Source organism: Centropristis striata, chromosome 11 (assembly GCF_030273125.1).
Source record: "Centropristis striata isolate RG_2023a ecotype Rhode Island chromosome 11, C.striata_1.0, whole genome shotgun sequence".
Classification (NCBI taxonomy): Eukaryota; Metazoa; Chordata; class Actinopteri; order Perciformes; family Serranidae; genus Centropristis; species Centropristis striata.
Genome location: NC_081527.1, coordinates 34566509 through 34588171, shown reverse-complemented (window position 1 = coordinate 34588171; position 21663 = coordinate 34566509). Strand labels below are relative to the sequence as shown.

Below are 21663 nucleotides of genomic sequence, written 5' to 3'. Positions count from 1 at the left end.
GCAGTACAAGAGATAAATCACACATGCTAATAACATTTCAAATGGACTAAAACATTAATTTAAAGGTGTTATATGTAACTTTCAGAAAATCCTTATTATTAACAGCGTAGGGTTAATGGACTGCAGTCAGCATCCTGTTGCTGAAGGTAAAAATTACGTTTAAAACATTTTAAATTAAATTAAGTTATGGATCAAAAGTTCTGGCTCTTCTAGCTATAATATATATATATATATATATATATATATATATATATACCCAGTCCATTAGGTCACCTCCAGTTCAGCATCCCTAAAAAATATTTTATTTTTTTCCAGCCACATAAAATCAGTCCACAAAAATCTCAAGGCTGTCAAGTCAATCATTATTTTATTCCACGGCCCATCAGTTGGGATTTGGAAGAATATTTCAATGTAACCAACATAATATTAAATGTTAAATCATACCTGAACATTATTTAACAGGGATTGTCGAGAAATAATTGTCTTATATTCTCATAAATGCTTCCAGCAGCTGTCTGCATGTAACCCTGCTGTCGTGTCACCGTCTGCAGTCAAAAAGTGCACAAAACAGCTGATAGTATTTACAAAAAAACTAACTACTTATTTGATTACAAAACATGCTGGACCACAAATCTCATGATTATCTGTTTCATTCTGGAATAAAATGTTAGTGCTTTGCACCTCATATCTAAACAGATTTAAAGGTTCCTCACACCGTATATATCATAACATGAAAAATAAAGCTTAAGAATGAAGGTTGGTTGAAGTGAATGGTTACAAACAGCCTAATTTCATTTAAAATAAAATGTTTTAAAAAAAAAAAAAAAACGTTGGCAAGAAAAGGTTTCGCAACATCTTCATTTAAAATATCTTTTCTTTTGTGCAAATGGACCGAGCTTTTTATATTTTAGACCTCTAAAACAAATATACATATCTTTATAAAGCAGTTCAATCAGTATTTTTTAAAACTTTTTTCATGTTCAGCGAATCTGAAAGCAAACAGCTGGTTTCCAGTGATAAAATGGTGATCGTCCTCTTCATGCTGGACACACATGGTCATCATGAAGTCATGTCCAATGTCTTTAAAAGCTCCATCAGTCTTTCCATGTGTTCCAGTCTTTATGATGGTCAAGGCGTCATCCAAACTCCAGTCTGTAGTTTAGGATTAAAGGAATATTACCTTCTCTTTGCCCGCCTCGAGAACATCTTTAGGAAAAGGAGGAGGTATCGGTGGTGGATCCTCATCGCTGCTCCTCTTGTGCGTGCTGAAGGACTGAGATGTTTTTACACTCTGGGCTGATCCTGGTGGGGTGAAGACACCTGAAGGGACAATCAAAAATAAATCATGTCAGTACCACTAAAACAGCAACACCTGACATAATAAGAGAATTCACCCCCATCCCAAGGTTATAATAGTTTTGGATTTTTCATTAGTTTTAGTTTTAATTTCGTTGTGAATTTTTGTTTTCAAATTCAGTTAGTTTTAGTTAGTTTTTAGAGTGAGTTTTCTAGTTTTAGTTTAGTTTTTATTTTTTGAAAATGCTTAGTTTTAGTTTAGTTTTAGTGTTAGTTTTAGTTTTTTTGTAATGGGCTATACGTTGGTGCCAGATTCAAAGAGTTCATAATAAATGTTTCCTTTGTTTCCTTTGGTTTATCCATCTCAGCCCCAATAAGGTTATTAACTCTTACAGTTCCAGGTGTTTTGAATTTTGGTTTGAGTGTAGACATCCCAGTCTCAGTAAACATATTTACCATGTGTTGCATGTTCAAATAGAAACACTGAATTATGAATGAAAAAAGTTGACAAAAACAAAAACTAAGGACATTTTCACTATAATTTTAGTTAGTTTTAGTTAGTTTTGTAACCACACAATACAGTTTCAGTTAGTTATCGTTTTTATAAAAACTCTTATATTTAAAAACTCTTATATTATATACTATTATATTTTTATTTCAGTAAACGAAAATGTTTTTTAAATTCTAGTTTTCGTTATTTCGTTAGTTTTCGTTAACTATAATAACCTTGCCCCATCCCATCTCTCACCCAAGTACAAGTCATGGGAGAAAAGGGTGTACATCAAAACGTCAGTGTTGAAGTGTTTATAACAGAGAACCCCAGGATAATGTCACATCTTTGAAGGGAAAAAGAAGAAAATCATGCCAAGTAGGTCTCTACAAAAGGTTGCAGGTTGCAGATTCTCCATGAGAGGGAGCTGCTCAGTTAGATTACAAACCACAACCAGTTCTATAAATGCTAACCTGCACCACATACAATACAGTGAAGAAAACAAATACACCTGCAGATGTAAACATGTTGATGTCACCACCTGCAGGAATTGAGAGTAGTAGCAGCTGCAATTTTAATCCTTTGCGCAGCTGCCGTTTTATTACATTTTTCTAAGATTTTACATTCCACACATATCACCTCTTAGCATCTAGTTTCAATAAATTGATCTTTTTCAGACATTGGACCTCGTACAAGTTGTTGGTAAAAATGTGATGTTACAGTGTGTTTTTGCTATTCATACTGACAAGTCTGCTCTGCACAGGAGGTTTCAGGTTTCTTTTTACGGTTTTTGAGTGGCTTCCTAAAGTTGTGACATACCAAATCTAGCTTGCTCAGCGTACGTTTTATTCTCAGATTTTAGGAAAGTGCACAGATGTGAAAACACCTCTCTCGTGGCAAATTTTGCAGGGATACAGTATAGTCGATGTCAAACATTTTAGGAGACATAAACATAAGAATACATTATTGCGTGTTTGAGTTATTGAGTTATTGAGTTAATTATTCTACCAATCAACAACAAACAATTTTATAGTTCAGTTATTCAACACTAAATATAGATCTGAGTATCTTGATTTTACATTAGATTCATTTTCTTTGTTAAGACACTGAAGACTTGTGTATAATTTTGAAATTATCTTCTTTAAAGGTTCATCTTTATAAGCTTTTACAAATACCTGTAGAATATTGTTTTCAGGTTCATCATTTTTTATAATCTTTTTCCTGATATAGTCTCTTATTTGTAGATATCTGAAGAGGTCCTGGCTCTGTAGACCAAACTTATCCTTGAGATCTTGGAAACTTCTAACCGTACCTTTACTTATTAGCGAATAGTATGTTGTAAGCCCTAAGGAGGTCCATTCCTTGAATCTATGGTGGTGTTGACTTTGTGTAAATTGTGGTTCATAAGCAAACTATTTCAAGATTCCGAATGTCTTTTTTAATTTTTTTAATTTAAATCAGTCAAAAGCTTTAATGAGTTAGTGACCCATGTATTATCTTGATCAGTAAGGTATTTGTGTAATTGTGACATATTTCTAACTGACTAAGTGAGAAGCCGTTTCTGTTTGCGTGTCCCTACCTGGCTGGTAGATTCTTTGAGGACTGGCCTTCCTTTGGGATCTCAGACTGCCTCCTTCCTTCCCGGTAACTCGGATGGGCAGCACCTGGTTCACGTCTATAGAGGCTGGATGTAGAAAGACAGGAATTAGTGTTGTAACCACAAGTCAACACACTACCCGAAACTTGCAAGCATTTATATCTAAAGGCTAAAGGCCATTTGCTAGCTGTGGTGCTAAGAGCTGATGAACAATGTTTTTGACCCTTGTAGAATATTAACAGTCCTGTATCCTGACCTGCACTGTGTGTTCTCTGGTGGTGCCCCTTCTTCTTGTGGCCTTTCTCCTTCCCCTTGGATGCCGCTGCCAGCTTGGTGGGGATCTGCTGCTGCACGGCTGCAGGTTTATTCACCTGGTTGGTGGTGCTGATCAGGTGGACTGGTAGCTCGGGTTTGGCCGGCAGGGGGCTGATGCTCTCTCTGCGCGGGGGAACCTTCGGAGGAATTTCCGAAGAGGTGGGCTTGTGGTGCAAGATGCTGGACTTTGCAGTTAAGGAACTTACTCCGTTAAGGAGGCTTCCCCTGAACGACTGATAACTGGAGCGACTGGAATACTGTAAAGGAAGAGGAAAATGCATCACTCAAACTGTGTTATATCCATGGAGCTAAATAAACTAATCTTCGTTTGACTTCTACCTGTGAAGATTAACTACTGACTTTACTTTAAATGTTTTAATAATATTTACTTTTTTAATGCACTGTAAATCAATGCCTTTTCTTGATTTTCTCATCAAAAGGTGTCAATGTTTAATAATGTTCTGATTATCTTATTTAAGAAGATTTTAAACCACTATTTTTATTTCTGAGACTTACTGACAATGGGCCCTATTTAAAGGATCTATAGCGGATAGTCTAAAGTGCATGGCACAAGTGCATTTAGGATGTGTCCAGTTCCTCTGCACATCAGGCATTAGTCTCCAAATCATCTGACAGGAGATTACAGATGTCTTTTTTTTGTTTATTTGGATTATGTGTCATTTAAATAGCAGGAAAATACATCACCACTGACTTCAGACCAGGTTTTTGTTGGTCAACCGTGCAATTGCTTCCTGCTGCCACAAGAAAGCAATACAACAACAATGGGCCTGACCACACCTCATTGTAAGACCAACCCAGATGCCCAGATGGGTGCAAGTACATTTGGTTTACACAATGTGTGTGCAGGGAATGAAAATGACAACTGCTTTGGTCAATGACAGTTTCAGCTGCAGTTGTGTGTGTAAGATAGGGCCCCTAATGTTATCTGACTGGAATATACTTTACGATGGACAGATGAACACACAAAACTTCTCATTTTATTCCTCACATGTGAAGGATCATCATAGTTTGAGTTTCCTGGGATGTACTTCTTTATTTTCTCCTGCAGACTCATTAGACGCTCCTTCTCCAGATTGAGACGCTCCTTGTCCTTGTCTACTGATTTTGTGGACTCCCTCAGCCTCTCCAAGTCCTGCTGATAGTTTTCCTTCATCCTGGACAGCTCATCCCTCTCTTCGTTGAGCTTTTCCTCCCACTCTCGGCAGTCCTCCTCCCTCTGCTGCAGCTGAGCCTCCAGGGCCTCGATCTGCATCCTCTGCCGCTCCCTCTCCTTCTCCCAGCGCTGCTGCTCCTCTCGATGCTTGGCCTGCAGCTTGTGCAGGTTGGCCAGTCCCTCCTTCTGCTTCTCCAAGTTGCGCTGCTTCTCCTGCTCCAGCAGCACACTGCTGTAATGACGAGCTGGCTGCTTGCGTTTGGTCTGAAAAGCATGCTGCAGCTCGATCTGGCTGTCCTGTTGGGTGATGATTGCCTGCACGGTGAAAAACATAAGCATGACATTGAAGCATATGAAATCTATGATAGTAAAACACACAATTGAAAAGTGTAAACTAAATTGAAACTTGTAGAAATGAGTTGCATGGTAAACACAATACTTAAGAGCAATTTCAAATGTCTTACTTCCAAGCTGTAGAGCCTCTGTGCGAGCAGTATCACCCTGTCACACACCTACAGAGAAAATAATAATAATGCACACTAAAAGACTTGCAGTGACAGATATAAATATTTACAGTACAACTTGAAAAAGAGGAAAATAGTAACAAAATAAGATTAGCAGGGTTACCTCTGCCTCACGTAAATGAGTGGAGGTTAAATTGAAGTTTGGCAGGTCTGTCTCATCAGCCTTAGAACAAAAACAACACAATGTAAATATTTGACGTTTTACCACCAAATGAAAGTCAGATTTAGAGATGTATATCTTTCTCACTCACAAACTGTTCCAGGCTGTCGGCGCTGTAACTCTCTTGGAGCTGAGAGTCATTAAAGGTGTGACTGGTGTACACCAGACTGCCCTCACTGCCACACAGCCTCTCATCTCCATCTCCATCTGAGAAAATGAAATCATGCACATCCAAAGTCAATAACTTCACATATTCAATATTCCCCAAGTACCCCTCGTAAGACCACGTTAGTTGTACGTCAGCTTACTTTTAATGTCGCTTGCAGCAGCGTTACCATCAGCCCCTCCGATGGTCTCGGCCCTTCTGAGCAGCCCCCCCTGCGTCTGACTCTCATCCATTAGAAGGTTTGGGTCTTTTATTCTTGAAAAGAGCAGGTTCTGCAGGGTTTCCACTGCAGACAAAAGAAAAAAACAACTCCTTAATCTCCTCCTTAAAAGACATCATCAGTGCTCTGAGTCATAATGTAATGCTGTATGAGAAAACAGAGCAGAGCACATTTCACTTTGACTTAATAGCAATTCTCCAGAATTTAAATATGAACTCTGTTGTGACAATGGAGAAACAACTGATGACTAAATAATGCCTCATTATTCCAACCATGACAAACAAGACAATGGATGTTGTCATCTCTGCTCTTACCCTCGTCAATGGCCCCTTTGAGCAGTGTCGCCCCCTGCTGGAGGTCGGTGGTGTCTCCTCGGAGCAGCAGCCCTTTGTGGGGGGTTTCCTGCTCCGTCATGGTCTCGTAGAGAGCAGCAAAGATCTGCTGCTTCTCCGTCAGACATTGCCTTATCTGCTCATCTCTCACCTTTAGAACATCTACAGAGCAACATCATTAAATTAACAACTCATTTATTGAGTAAATGCAGTTGAAATGCAGTTGGAAAATGACCAGGATGAGATATTCTGTGCCATGAAAGGATAAATATGTACATTATGGCTCCAGCACTGCCAGGGTCTGAAAATATGTACTCAAGATATTAAAATCAATTTCAAATAAAGGCAAGTTGAATGAGCATGGCTGCTGCTTTTCAGTGATTTTCACTTTATATAGTGTACATAATGATTGGCAATATATTTGTTTTCACATTTGTAATATCAAAATATGACCATGGTCTCTTCCCATAACATTTTTTTATTATTATGACTTCTTTTTAAATGAAAACAAAAGGACAAGGCTAAAAGTACACAAAAATAATGCGCAATGAAATTTGCAATATCCCCTCCAAAATTTAATGATGCTTCATTTTAACCTGCAGGTTCCCTGTTTGGGGACATTTTTCTTTTGAAATCTCACGGACCAGCTCTTCTTTCCTTTGATGAAAATCACTGGTACACACAATTGCACACTTTCCGTTGGTTAAGCATGTATGGGTAGAAAATTATGCCCCACCTTTATATTTATATTGTGGAAAAGATAATTGACTAAATGGGCCTCAAGTTCAACAAATTTCCTCACATAATCACATTATAACATCTTGTGTAAGAAAGAGTACCACTGGCTGTCTTACCTTGAAATTGTTGCAGTCGAGCAGTCAGTTCACGGTACTGCTCCTCTTCTGGATATCTGAAACACATTAGACCACTTATTCATGCTTTGGATTAACACGAAGGGGCAACAAAAAAACAAATGAAAAGAAAATTTAAAAAGTGGGGGAAAAAAGAAAGATGAAAGAATAACTAGAAAATTTCCTCTGGGGAAATTCTGAAAGGGCCACGGGGGCAACTGCCGGTGTGTGTACACTATGATGAGATTCTTCAGAGATTTCAAACTATGCCCTTTAACCTCAAAATGTGTGTGTGTGTGCATGTGTGTGTGTGCGTGTGCATGTGCGTGTGTGTGTGTGTGTGCGTGAGCACTGGTCCCGGCAGCTATTGCTGTAAGGGACCAGTGCTCGGTGCGATTGCCCCGAGGCCCTAAATATAGTTTTCCTAACAGGGTGGCTATGATAATGATATCCAATGGTCCAATTATGTTATATTTTGTCTTTATCTGGATATTTTAATAAAAATGTAAAAAGGGTTAGAGTTAAGCTAATTCATCCCAATAAAATCCATTCTGCTCTCTTACTAGAAGTCCTGAGCTCACCTGTTCACAGCTTCCCGTATCATGGTGGCCCATGTCATGCATTCCTCTCTGGAGCGTGTGTGGATCTCGTACATCTCCGGCATGCTGGTGGTGCATGCACAGATGAGGTACATGGCTTTGTCCTCATGAGCCACTTCCCTGACAATCAGCCTTTGAAGGGAGATCACTGATGGTTTGTTTTCCTGCGTCAGCCACGATAATACAGCAGGTGTTATCATTATTCAAATAATTATAACACGTCATTAAAGACATAATGTATGTTGATGTAATGATTGGATTTAATATTTTTATGGCCATGTGGAAAAACTGGACATAAATAGGGTATAAAATGTTTGATCCAAACTCACCACTGTAGCGAACACAAGCTTCTGATCTTTCTCTTGTAAGAGGAGGAGCACGTCTGACAGCAGCACAGCATGGACGTCTGCAGGGAAACATCAAACATGACAAGTGCTTGATGTTTTGACACGAGCTGTCATGGAAGACGGACTTCAGACATGTCTGCCTTGCATGTTGTGTGCCTGTTAATCTCTGACACTACAGTAATGAGGTGAAACAATGCAGCTTTACTGGTTCTCTAAACCTTTCGGCTTTCACAAAAGCAATTTGCCCCGAAGTTGAACTTCATATTAAAACACAAAGTAAACAAGTATCAAAATGTCATCACTATAATACTGCAGTAATTCATTGAGCCGCCAGTCCTTCAAAGTTTCATCAAAATCAAACCAGTTTGTGCACACACACACACGCACACACTAACATATGCTTTGATTTACAATTTGACCCATTTGGTGACCCCATTAGGGTAATGTGAATAGCTGGAGCTGTTTAAAGGTTTTGTGCCATGTAAAAAAAGGATGACAAATCTTAGGAAGAACCTGAATAAGTAGAAAAAATCTGCAGATGATTTCAGCTCATGAAACAGCTCAGTGATGAAGAGACATTAGTGGTGTCTTTTCCTAATGGAGGTTAATATGCAAAGAGCTATTACTTTATGTCATGTTCCGCCCTCTTACATTGTTTATAAATACCACTGTAATAAACGAGTCATTTAAAAAGGTCCAGTGTGAGGGATTTAGTGGCATGTAGCGGTGAGGTTGCCGATTCCAAATAAATTAACACCCCTCCACTCACCGCTCCATTTCCATGCGTTCTGGAGAACTATGGTGGCCTTCAGGTAATGTTAAAAAGGGAAATGCCCTCTCTAGAGCCAGTGTTTGCTTTGTCCTTTCTGGGTTACTGCAGAAATGTGGCGGTGCAGCATGATGGACTTCAGGGAATTTTAAATATGAAGGGCTCCTCCTAAACTCATGAAAACACAACAACTCTTAGTCTCAGGTGATTATACACTAATTTAAAAACAAAGTTCTGAATATTATATTCCATTTCTGGCAATAGATCTGCCTTAATTAATTTTGTCTTAATTTCAAGGAAAAACATACGCAATATGTTAAGTGAATAAACATTTCAAGAGTCTGTATGTTCTATTTAAGACATTTAAACATATAAAAATCTCATAAAATTGTGTTAATATCAGTGTAGGAAAAAACAATCATTGATAATCCCGTTGATCGTCGATACACAATACAATCACCAATTGGCACAAGTTGAATTTTCACTTGAGTTTTTTCCCCCCTCACAGCGCAGGAAAACCACACTGATCTTCAGACAACCAGTCTTAATACATCTACAGCTTTCATTAACGACAGTGGCTTACAATCTAGCAGAACATTTTTTCCACACATACCTGTGAGCAATAGCCACTGACTACACTACAGACAAACAGCCACAAACCTTTTTGTCTCCCGGTGGTCTTCCAGGTGAAGGTGCCTTCGTGCAGCAGCGCTCTGTCTCCTTGGAGCAGATCGTCCCTGCGGAGCAGCTGGCCGTCCTTCAGCCGGCCCTGAGATTTTGGATCCAGACGCAGGCTGATTTCTTTCAGACGAGCTGCGTTCTCATATTCGCTGACCTGAGTGTTCACCTGGGAGATGGTGTCTTTGATCAGAGCCAAACCCTGAACTAGAGACTTGTACTCGTCTGTATCAGCTGAAAGGAGCATGAAACGCAGTAATCATTCACTCTTTATTTATAGAAATGAATAAGAACTATAAAGACTTGTTAAGATGCAGGGGAGTGATGACTGGTGATATCTTACCTTCAGTGTTCTGTATGATTCTTTCCACCAGGACGGGATATTTTGTGATGCGTTGAGTCACCAACAGAAAACACTCAGGGACTCCTAACCTTCGCACCAGAGGCAGCTGACCTATTTTCTGTTAAATAAAAAACAATAAAGAAAGGTTTTGTTTTTCTAAGACATACTTGCCCTTCACCTCTCAACACAAAGTGTCCCAGGCTAAGCATCACAGGATGGTTTCTTTTTGTCTGTTGCATATTTGTTTTTTAAGAAGATCATCACTGCTACCGGTTCTCCAAGCATGAAAATAGCTTACTTCAATTTCTTCTTTTGCAAATTCCAGTGCATTTATAGTGTAACAACACACAACCACAGGCCTCACATTCAGTGTGTTTACATGCACAGTTTAATCGAGCTACGCTTAAAATTCGATTTTGGCATCTAATCGGACTTCTGTCTCAGTTTACATGCAACTGAGAAAATCGAATAACTGAAGGGAATGCGTCCTCCTCCTCAACACTAGGTGGCGATATGCTTTGTTTCAACGGGTAAATGCGGCAAGACAAGAACGCCGGATGCTGTGAGAGGGCGTCAACATTAGCCTGTCTTCGGTTCCACACTTTGTGCCGTCGCTACTGACCTGGACCTTCTGCAACTGGCTTTCTTGGATGTTTTTGTTCCAGTTTCATACGCCAGCACGGGGGGTGGGGGGCGGAGCATGCGCACATGCGTTGTCTTGTCATACATGCAGACGAAAATCCTGTTCGATTCGCATTATCAGGGTGTCTTAATCGGAGTTGGAGAACTCCGACATTAGCCGGACTAACACGTTTACATGCACTTTAGTTGTCCAGTTACAGTCGTATTAAGGCAATAATTCTGTTTTTTCAATTTATGTAAACATACTGTATGTCTTATAGAATCACATATATATAAACCGACCAATGTGTGAAGGTTGCTCACCCTAGTAAGGATCTGCAGTTTCTTGCTGTTCTGCAGCTGCTCTTTGTAGAAGCTGATGGATTCCTTTTGATGACCACAGAAAATACTGTAACAATCCAACATTCCTTCTCCCAGTGAACCTGAAAACTAACAGATTGATGAAGAAACAAATTGGTGAAGAAAACCTCAAACTTGTTCTTGTTTTTGTGTGTCACAATATTAATGTGCATATTAGCTGTAACAACAACAACAGGTAGAAAGCACCTGCGAGCAATGGTTGCAATGTATGTGCATCCCTTTTTCAAAATGGAAAAAAAGGTCACAGAAATATGAAAATGTTGTCACTTAATCTCAATTTTGACGGTTAAAATCGATCTATCTAGCAATGCTCCAAGGCAGACTGCTTATTCTAGACGTCTGTGTAGAAATGTAAATAAAGCTTTTAAGAACTGTAAATATACATTAAATAAACAGTGCAGGTGTATGTGTAGGTAAGACTAAATGTGTATGCAAGCAACAGTTTTAAACAAAATGTGTTACAAATAAAATTGCAGTGTGTTTGTGAATAACACCTTCATGTGGCTTAAGAACATTTTGATAATGTTTAGCATATGTTTATAGTAAATTCATGATACTTTTCAAAGAAAAGCTTTCAACTTCCTTCAGTTGTTTTTGAGAAAAAATTAGTGGTACTGTGTGTTTTGTTGACATACAAACTTAACAGGCATTTTGACCTGAAGGTAAGCAAATAATGCTTTTCTTTTTTTTTTAAGATGGAGAACTTCTTCTTTGCATGTCAACTCTACAACTTTGCATGTTTACAAAACAAACTATCCCTTCTGATTAGAGAGTCCATTTTTGTTGCAACACATCGATTTAAAAAGATAAATTCCATTGATTTACTACAATCGCTTACATGAAAGCTTGCTTTAAAATGACTCTACCCTACCTGATTGATGAGAATATCCCCCAGCTGCATGATCTGGTAGTTGTTTGGGTTCCCTTCTTCTTGACTTTGGTTTTGACGCACTTTGAGGCAGTAGAGGAAGTGCTGGTGAAGAGTGAGCAGGTCTTCCACCCCACGGAAGAGCCGCTCCAACCTGGCCTGCTCTATCAGCGAAGACTGCCGCAGCTCGTGCATGTAGACACGGAGAAGGATTTTTAAGGTGCGTACATGGTGCATCTCCGTCTGGATCAACTCTAGGGAATTTAAGAAAGAGGGATCTCTTAATTAATACATGTGGGTTGAGACCCTGAAACGTACAATTTGTGTGGGGAACAAAGTCATGTACAAGTAGTTCACCAGGTGAAAGCTGGAAAGGAGAGGTGAACACAACTGCTAGTGTTATTATATCATTATCATAGTAGAAGTGTAAACAATGTCATCCGTCACAATAATTATGATTATAGGTACTGTCACTGTGTTTAAACAGTGCAATTACTTTGTACTCTCCCATCAGTGATAGATTAGGATAAGATTAATCTTCAACGGGTGATTGACATGAGAAACTGCTCACTTATTAGATCTAAGATATGATGACAGGGCATATTTTTGGCATTATTTATTTACAGACTTTGCTTGTTAATCCTACCATAGATGACATCCTGTCTTTTTACAGCCTCTTTGCTCAGGGCCTTCAGGTAGTTCTGCTCCACAGCGACGCTCCATGACTCCGCCTCCAGGTTCTGGTGGTCGGACTCGAGCTCGGCCCGCAGCAGAGCATAGTGGGAATCTGGATGACACACAGAAAAAGTCAGACTGGGACTTGTATCGCTCAAACAAGGCTTGTGCTTTGTGGTCATGTGAGTATGTATGTCAGTGATTCATTACTGGTTGTGTGAAGGTTATTTTTAAATGTTTTACTTTTGTGGCAAAAATGTTCTTTACATGACACCAGGCTTTAGTCATATCATTTTGTGGACATATTATACAATAATGCCACAGCAGCATGACACATTACACACTGATCATTCTCTGTCAATTATTGACAAAAATATGAGGAAGTAAACTCCTTTATTATTTACATTTTTGTGTTATAGAACTTTATTGATCCGTTTATGTTTCTTTGGGATACTGAATTGATTTTTTTTTGTCCCAATTACAAAAGCTCTGTTTGTGTTTTGTTGTGACAAAGGCACAGGGAGCTTTATGGCTTCTCATCGTGCTGACAGGGACTCAATTCAATTCAATTCAATTCAAATCAATTGGCTTTATTGGCATGACGTAACAATGTATATATTGCCAAAGCAAGCATCAGAAAAAAAGATAACAAGATAAGGAAAGCAATATTTACAATAAATTATTATAATTCTGTTATTCATTTTAAAAGAAAAGAAAAACTAATAACAATAAAAGAAAGCAATATTTACAATCATTGAATTACAATCAACATATAATTTATACAATCTAACTGTCCCAGCAAAAAAAGAAGAAAAAATAAAATAAAAAAATAAATAAAAACAAAACAACCAACAGCTGTGTCTCTCAGTGTGTGACAGGCAGAAACATAGACTGCTGCTAATCTAATCTACAGCTCTGTGACTCTTCCCCGAGGAGGAGCGGCAGTTTTTCCTCATCTGACCATTTTAAAAAACCTTTTTTGACGGATTCAAATTTTTGGAAATATGTTTCTCTAATTAGTTCATATTTTTTACATTTGGTGAGGAAGTGTACCTCTGTCTCAGGCTGACTCACTGACCTTCTAGGTTGATGGGCTCTGCCAACGAGGAAGCCAGCGACACCGAGTCCTCAGAGGTGAGCTTCAATCGCAGGCCATCGGCCTCATCCATCTGTACTGAACTGGATCTAGTTGTATGTGATGTGATATAAAGCTTATCAGGAAAAAGTGATGTCAGAGCACAAACACGTTCACAGACAAGCAGAAAGAAACCCGCCCCATGCACACTAAGGCTTGTGTTCAGTGCTGTTGCTAAATTCAGTGGTATCAGCTATCATCATACTTGGATGGTTGATCTTATCCATCTGATGCCAAGTGTACTTTGATGTCAAAAGGAGAAATGCCAGTAAGAACAACACTAGACATCACATGACTCAGAATCAGGTTCATCAGCTCATCAATGAACCCGGAAAAACATGCAACTGTGTTTGTTTCCAGTCAACAGTCAGCTGAAATTCATCCCATGTCTTGAGCTAAATGAGGACACGGTTTGTTCTTTCACCGTGGCTGAAGACTCAAATATACATGATGGAAATTAGTTTTTTAAATGCATCGTCACTAACCGGGGACTTGTGTCGTTGTACGAGGTGGAACCAGGCTGAGCGCTGTGTTTTTTAGGGGTGATGGTCATGCCTGGACTGAGGAAACAGGCAGGGAGGCCATGGGAGGCCGGGGGAGAGACATTCCCCCAGAGCTGAGAGAGAGAGAGAGAATTAGAGAGAGAGAGAGAGAGAGAGAGAGAGAGAGAGAGAGAGAAATTTGTAATAAAACATTATTACATAATTGTTATTGTGTACCGTTTTATTGATACTTAAATACTGTACTGTATTTGATGCTTTGGCAATATTGTTATCTAAACTTTCATGCCAATAAAACCAGACTGACTAACAGAGGAATTAGTGCAGATGAATGAATCTAGATCAACTGTGAGGTAAGTAAAGTGTTTTCACTCCAGATGAATGAATACAGATTAAGCATTTGTCTAAAGCTGTCCAGACACTTGGGAACCAGAAGCCCTCTTTTACAAGTGTGTCAATAATAAACATAATCAAGTCAGAAAAATAAAATAGTCTTCCTTTTCAGAGCATGCAACTTTTTTACACTGAAAAATCACAATATTAATATTTTCTAAAATCAATAAACATCACAAAATGATAGATGCATGTAAAATCACACTTCAAATTTCTAAAATAATGCATCCTAGAGTTGCAACACATCAGACCAATATTTAAATGTGTAAAACATAACCTAAAATAACAAGTTTTGTTCATGTTTGATTTCACTTTTCTTCAAATCATCATTTTGTCAACAGTTTTTACACAAGACAAACACAATATGATCACATCATCACAATAGAATAATACTGAGATCAATGCATGGATTATCGACATTAAAAGCAATGGAGATTTGAAGGAAGACTTTTTTACTTAACAAGAAACGCAAGTAAACATACCGTACCTTTCTTGTTTGTTTCTGAAAGCACTCAGCTGACTCACGAGTCCTCAAACAGACAGGTTACCTACAAAAGAAAGAGGACTGTGAGTGGAGAGTGCATTTCAAGCTGCTGAATCCAAACAACAGGTTACTGCAAAACCATTCTAGCACTGTGAAGAGGGAACTGGTTTGGCAAACTGCGACAGCAAAGCTCGAGTCAGACCAGCTCTGATGTCTCAAAAGACATAAGGAAAAAATAATGCCGGAGAACACAGAGCTGAACTACAAATGACACCAGTAATCACAGTGACATGGGTTATTCAGCACTTATCTACTCATCCTTTCCCTCTTGCCTCTGTGATGCACATCTCTGCAGAACTGGGTGTGAAAATGTTGACAGACGCCAAATGATCCTACTGTATGACTGACACGTCCTTTCAAATCCAGCTTTGAAATTAAAGCTTCTGCTCTTGAAGGACTTTAAATGTCATTCATCTCTATGTCTGAGACCAAAATGACTCATCTTGTTCATATATATATACACTTCTACTTATTGTTTCCACGCTGTGCCTTCCACAGCTTCCTTGTGACACTGGAAAAACACATAAAGGGAAGAAAATCCTGTTAAACCAGTGGATAAAGAAGAGAGAGGTAAATGCAAAAAAATAAGGGCCGACATTGAACTCTCTTTGGTCACAGTCTGATTGTATTTGGTGCTAACACCGACTGACAGCCATGTGTCCTGGTTTTAGTGCAGTGGGCCTCAGTAACCCTGCTAGCTGTGTTTATAATGGTGTTTGTATGTGTGTTCATGCTAATGGGCCCTTGAGGGTTAATGAGACTGATCCACTGTTGTGTACAAAGGGCCTCCACATGATTCAGCAGCAGCAAAGCTCCTGGCAGAAACACAGCTTGATAATGTGTATGGGAACATTAAACAAATAAACTTGAACAATGCGTAAAATGCGGCCACAACTGCTAAAAAAGTTCCCTTTTTTTCTGCCGACAGTACAAACTGCATTTTAATTGTATCGCAGCAATAGTTGTTCAAAGTCTGACACACCTAGAACATACACACTACTGTTTGTCTAAAGGAGTTGTGACACAAACTCACGCAGGAGCTCTCCTGCTAGCCTCTGGCTCACCTGCTGACACACACGGACACACTGGCAATGTCCTGCAGAACAAGAGCAGACACCACAATATCAGTGTTTGCAGCACACTGCTTCAAGGCTTAGCCATGGATGACAATACAAACACAGACGGCAGTCCATCTAATAGCTGTCTGCAAGTCTGCAACATAGACTATATAAAATAACTTGATGTGGCCATAGTGACACCTCTGCCAATTCTGATAACCATCACCTCAGTTTTTGTTTGAGCAAGACGTGACGTGACCGTGGATAAGAGGGTGAAGCTGGGAGCTCATTTACCAGCTTTACCAGTGATGCCAACTTTTTTTTCCAATGAAAGTAGCTTGCCCTAGCTCCAAAAGTGCTGCTAAAGGTCCTTTGCATATTGGGGCAATCATCTCGAAAGAGGAATTTTCTCACTTTTTACCTGATTGTCTGTTGATCTGAGTAAGTTACTTAATTTGATGCTCAACACTTTTTTGTAGCTTTGTATGACTGAGTCATTGATAACTGAGAGATATTGCAATCCACATGCTATACCATGTATTTTAGAAAGGTTAAACATTCTCAACATTTGCAGCCATAGTCTAATCTCTATTCTCTAAGTCTAAACGGCTCATATTCCCATGTTCTACCTGCTGCTTAACCATTTATTGTTGTGTCCTGAAAAAAAAATCATGGAGGAGAATCCCATTGCCCCTGTGTGTATTACAATACAATTAGTACTACTAATAACTTTTTTTGGGATAGAAATATCACAAACTATACTTTCGACTCTAATCAAATTCAAGCATTTTCCATATGCGTGATTGTTTATGTATATATACCATAGGCTACATTTAAGATCCTTAGAAAACAAACTCAAAAAACCTTTACAACACCACTCTCTTAAGCACTTTTCCCAGGCACTTGTATCACATTACTTTCTTTAAAGACTAGTTTCTAAGCCGTATGGTATGTTATTAGCCATATTGTGGTTGTATGGTCCAGCCCCTTGTTGTGAGTGACAGCCACACCTCAAATGATTCACCCACAGTGGGTGGAAAGGTAACAGAGCAGCATGAAATACAGGTCATTCCCTGCAAGCGACAAAACAAGATGAGCAAGTCTGCCAAGTATTCTGCAGAGGACAGAGAGACAGGGGGGAAATACTGCTGAATGCTCTGTTTGTGGAAAGTAGTTTCACTTAGACAGACATGGGCCCTAATCACTTCAACACCACAACAACAAGACTATTAACACAAGTAAAAGCTGCTGTTCTGTCACAAGACAAGTGAAACCAGGCCATTGATGGTTTACAGCCGTGAAACTATAGACAGTACCCGGGGGAGGCCATTAAAGATGACGGATACAAAGAAACCAGTGATCCGTGTTGCTCCTGTTGCTAATAAACCCTGGAGGCTGTATTTGTTTCACATCATCACAGAAGTATAATTTGTCAAAAACAGAAACCATGACAGTGAAATCCTGCCTCAGAGCAACAGGTCTGGCTTACACTTTCCACATTGCCTTTCCACCCACCAGCCTTGACACAAAGTTTACTCATTAACTTCTCGATACTGTCTGTGTTATCTTGAGTGGTGTTTTCCGTAATGCATGCCAATGTGTTTCTGTCAGTATGAACAGGTGAATCCTACCCTTACCAAAAGTGACGCATGCATGTCTGCAATGCAGTGTGATAAGGTATTAGGAATGCATTAGGATGCCTTAGGTAATCCACAGCAGTTCCACACTGTAAACATATCTGACTGGTCAGCATCAGGACTCTTACCTTTGATTGAGGAGCCTGGTCACTAACAAATATCAGCTCCTCAGGGCTCAATACTAAATTATAAAAATGTTTGCCAGGCATCAGTTTTTGGTTGCTGAAACTAAGAATGTGGTCGCTAGTTTTAGTTACCTTGTTGTTTTTAACCCATTGACGCCTAAAACACCTGTAAAACCTCTGGGCGATTTTAAAATAAGCCCCTAAAACCTGAAGTTTTTCTGGAAATTCAACAGAAGTGTCAACGCTTCTACTAAATAATAGATTTTTCAGCCTCTTTAGCAGGTACAAATGAAATTCCAAAAGTATTTGAGAGCTTATACAAATACTACAAAACGACGTATCCGCTTTCCAGGCTTCAATGGGTTAAGTTATTAAGAATCTATGCAGTTATAAATTAGCTTAACAGTATAAATGTGACATGTATTTTACAGTGTGCTACTTTCGGCTAGTGAACTTGATGTGTCACTTATCGAGGCGTTTGTTGTGAAGTTTTAAAGAATAATTTACCATTCAGCTCAAGCTGATACTTCACCTCCCAAGCCTTCACAAATGGCCTTTTTGTTTTTCGTTCTGGTTAGTTGTCAGTTGAATTTGCACATTTGTTTATGATGTTGACGCGTAAGTCACGCGTAGCTTTTTATCCCACAGTAAAACTAATTAATTAGCTTCGCCATTGTCTCTAAAACAGATGGTTGTGTGAATGCGACTAAATGCACCAACGCACATGCTGCTTTGTTTGGTTCCAGTTCTAGCTGTAACAACAATATTCAAATAAAACCAATGCAACAAATATCTAAAATGTATTTATTTTGTGGTGCACCTTTTTTGGTTTGCTATTCCTAGTGGTTCCCCCTGATGGCAACAAAAGGCAAAGAAATCGTCAGCAATTCCTTAAAATGTCAACTGTTAATATCCACCCCTCCTCCTTGATTATAATTCATGTTAGTAATCAATTTTTGATTAGCATTTTTACAATTTTAGATTTTTCTTGGATTTCTCTTCCTGTTTCACGCAGCCATTGGTCGGTATTTCTAAACAGTGTTAATATAATTTTCTAAACTCTTTAAATGTGCTTCACACTGAATATCTTGTCTGTTTTTGTTTATCCTGCAGTTTGCTGTCACATTGTTGGAAAATAATGGAAATCAATGGCTGCATCAAACATTAAAAATACTCAAAAGACAGCATGGTTTGCAGAATGGTAAACTGCACTAAAGTTTGACTGGGGGTAAATGGGTAATAATAGGGAAATCATTGGTATGGTATTGGTGTAACATTATATCCTCTGGTTGCTGACAAGTAACTTAATATACATATGATATATTATATTCCATTTTAAGCAGGTTCTCATACTTATGTGGTCCTCAACCAAGATAGAGCTCTATGCTTACCAGAGAGACTTGTAAAGTTTGAAATACTTCAACATTTTCCCTTTAAAAACAGAATACAAAACAATATCCTCAAGTTCAGATCCAAAAATAGGATGAAAGGCAAGAAAATGTTTTATAACTCGGTTTTGTAATCACTTCCAAGTGATGCAAATATTCATTACAAGCAAGTGCTCACTGAATAAATACTAAAATAATATATTTTTACTTTAGCTGTCAAATGCAAAATACAGACTCCTAATATTGTTTCTGAAACCTGTAGGACTTTGTTTCTTACACAACACAACCCCAGTGTTTGATTTGTTTTTTTGTACTAATCTTAACATTACTTCTACTAGTGTTGATGCTGATGCTCAGGCTTCACCAGTTTTTTTTTTTTTGCTTTTTACACTCCAACTGACATCTCAAATCCTTTCAGTGCTTCAGCTGACACTTCAACCCTTTCAAGTCTCAGATCTTTGCGTTGTTCAGCTCTTTTAAACCCAGCAACTTCCACTGTTCATGCACAATTTACTTTCAGATATTACACTTCAGCTGACACTTCAAAAGGCATCTTTTTTCAGATTATACATTTTAAACTGGATATTATTTCTTTTGACTTCCAGTTCAACTGACATTTTCAGCTCAATTTATCACTAATGTTTTGACAACTTCCACTCAACTGAAAAACTGCATTTCAGCAATTTAACTGCCATTTCAACTTCTTATGGTATCTGCATTTCCATTGCCACTTCAACTGACTTGTATAAAAATATTTTAACGATGAAAATATTAAATAAATTTGTTTTCTTTTCTTCAAACGGCAATTTTAAACGTAACAATTATCCTTTCGCGCTTATATCACAACGCACTTTTTTTGTGGAATTCTAATTTTAGAGATTGAGATCTTGAGATTTAACCCTCTGGAGTCCATGAAACCACCTGCACATTACTTCTTCATGACGTGAAGTCTTGCCATCAGCTTCCCTTTAAAGTTCTGGCTTGAAACTCCATACCAGATTTTTTTTGTTTACATTTAGCCAAGTAAAACCAGAGCTATTGTCAAATATATATATAGTATAAAACATTGAACTAGAGATTATCCTCAGTTTACCTGTTATATGTTATATATGCAACCTGTGTTCATATTTGCAATGTTTAAAATTCTGTGTTTTGAAACATCATTTTCAAGATCAGATTTTATGTTTTCCTTCGTGTATATTGGGTTCAAAATGTTGATCAAGTCAAAGTTAAAAATGAATTAACAGGACATACAGGTGAAGTTGAGCTGAATACTGATACCAACATAGCATGGTAAGAGTTTTTAACAGATTTTTTAACAGACATAATAGCCAAAGATTTCAGAGGGTTAATGGTTCACTCAAAACACATCTAAAAAACAAAATAATATCTTATAGAGGGAAGTTTTTCAAGCTGTTAGTTAAAAACAAAAACAAAAAAAACAAAAAAAGTAGTTTAAACGACTTTAACATGAGGGTTTTTGTGTTACCCAGCAGAAGGGGAATGTGAGGAATGCCAAGGTGCTGGCTAGGTAAAAAGTCACTGACCTGGATTCATAAAATGTGCCAGTGGAAACAGTGTCGGATTAACATGGACAGGTGTTTATTGTAGTTTGGGGGGATTGATCATCCAGGTGTACAGTCAGGAGTGAGACAGGAGTGGCTGCAGGTGACTGCTTACCTGTTAGCTCCTATACAAGGATCACAACTTTTGCTGGTGGTTGACACATTTAGATATGCTATTATTAGCTATTTTAGCTAACGACATCAACACCACATTATAGGACAATAACTGAAGGAATCTATTGTCTTAACTATTTAAAACCAAAAGTAAAACGTGGTAATCTACAAGGTCAGGTCGATTTTTTTTTTAAAGTAAGAGGTCACAACATTGTAAACAAATAAGTTATATAAGTTAGAGTAATGAGTAATAAGCTTCTTTCTTTTCTCTCTTTTGTGACTGCTTATTTCTTTTGTTGGTAAATAACAGATTGTACATTTCTAAATTTTAAATTTACTCGAGTTGTAACAGGGTAGGCGTAATAAGCTGCTTCAGCCTTTTCGGTCCAAATGTCTATTATCAATTTTCTCTCTCTGTTTACATGTTGTTTACTTTGATCAATGTTTTGTTTTTGTTTTTTCTGGTTTGTTTTGATGACATGTATTGACCGAAATAAACAGATACGAAACGAAAGTCATGAAGCCAGTTTAGCTCGCTAATGTTAACACAATAACAACGCGTTGTGACTATGCTGACGTCACTCAATGGCCGCTTATTAACTTGTTTGTCGCGTCCAACCTGTTCATTTAACTTCTAACTACTTCACCAACAATTAGACCACCCAAGAGAAGTTTCCTCTTACCCGGTGTCGAAGATTTTAGCAGCAGCAGCAGCGCTCCCCGACAGAAAGAGACAACTTTGTGTTTATTTCCAGGCAGAGAGAGATAAATATGTGTCAGCACCTTGTTCCCAGATGG

At 38.4% G+C, this 21663-nt stretch overlaps 1 protein-coding gene across 1 annotated transcript; it reads right to left on the bottom strand.

Annotated features, from left to right (window-relative positions):
• Positions 1 to 816: 816 nt before the first annotated feature.
• Positions 817 to 21663, bottom strand: arhgef18a (rho/rac guanine nucleotide exchange factor (GEF) 18a). Its single transcript, XM_059343917.1, has 21 exons — positions 21549 to 21663; positions 14922 to 14982; positions 14027 to 14157; positions 13485 to 13591; positions 12378 to 12518; positions 11735 to 11985; positions 10807 to 10932; positions 9862 to 9979; positions 9501 to 9752; positions 8054 to 8130; positions 7707 to 7888; positions 7129 to 7184; positions 6257 to 6436; positions 5865 to 6008; positions 5648 to 5763; positions 5500 to 5559; positions 5337 to 5384; positions 4708 to 5187; positions 3640 to 3955; positions 3366 to 3470; positions 817 to 1320 (listed from the first exon to the last, which is right to left on the bottom strand). The coding sequence occupies exons 3-21, from the start codon at positions 14092 to 14094 to the stop codon at positions 1166 to 1168; spliced, it is 2982 nt and encodes a 993-aa protein (XP_059199900.1). The 5' UTR covers positions 14095 to 14157; positions 14922 to 14982; positions 21549 to 21663; the 3' UTR covers positions 817 to 1165.

Coding starts and splice junctions, on each gene's coding strand:
- arhgef18a (XM_059343917.1), bottom strand. CDS start 14,094: ATGACCATCACCCCTAAAAAACACAGCGCTCAGCCTGGTTCCACCTCG. Junction 10,933..11,734: donor GGGATATTCTCATCAATCAG/GTAGGGTAGAGT, acceptor TCAATCTGTTAG/TTTTCAGGTTCACTGGGAGA. Junction 9,980..10,806: donor AACTGCAGATCCTTACTAGG/GTGAGCAACCTT, acceptor TTTATTTAACAG/AAAATAGGTCAGCTGCCTCT.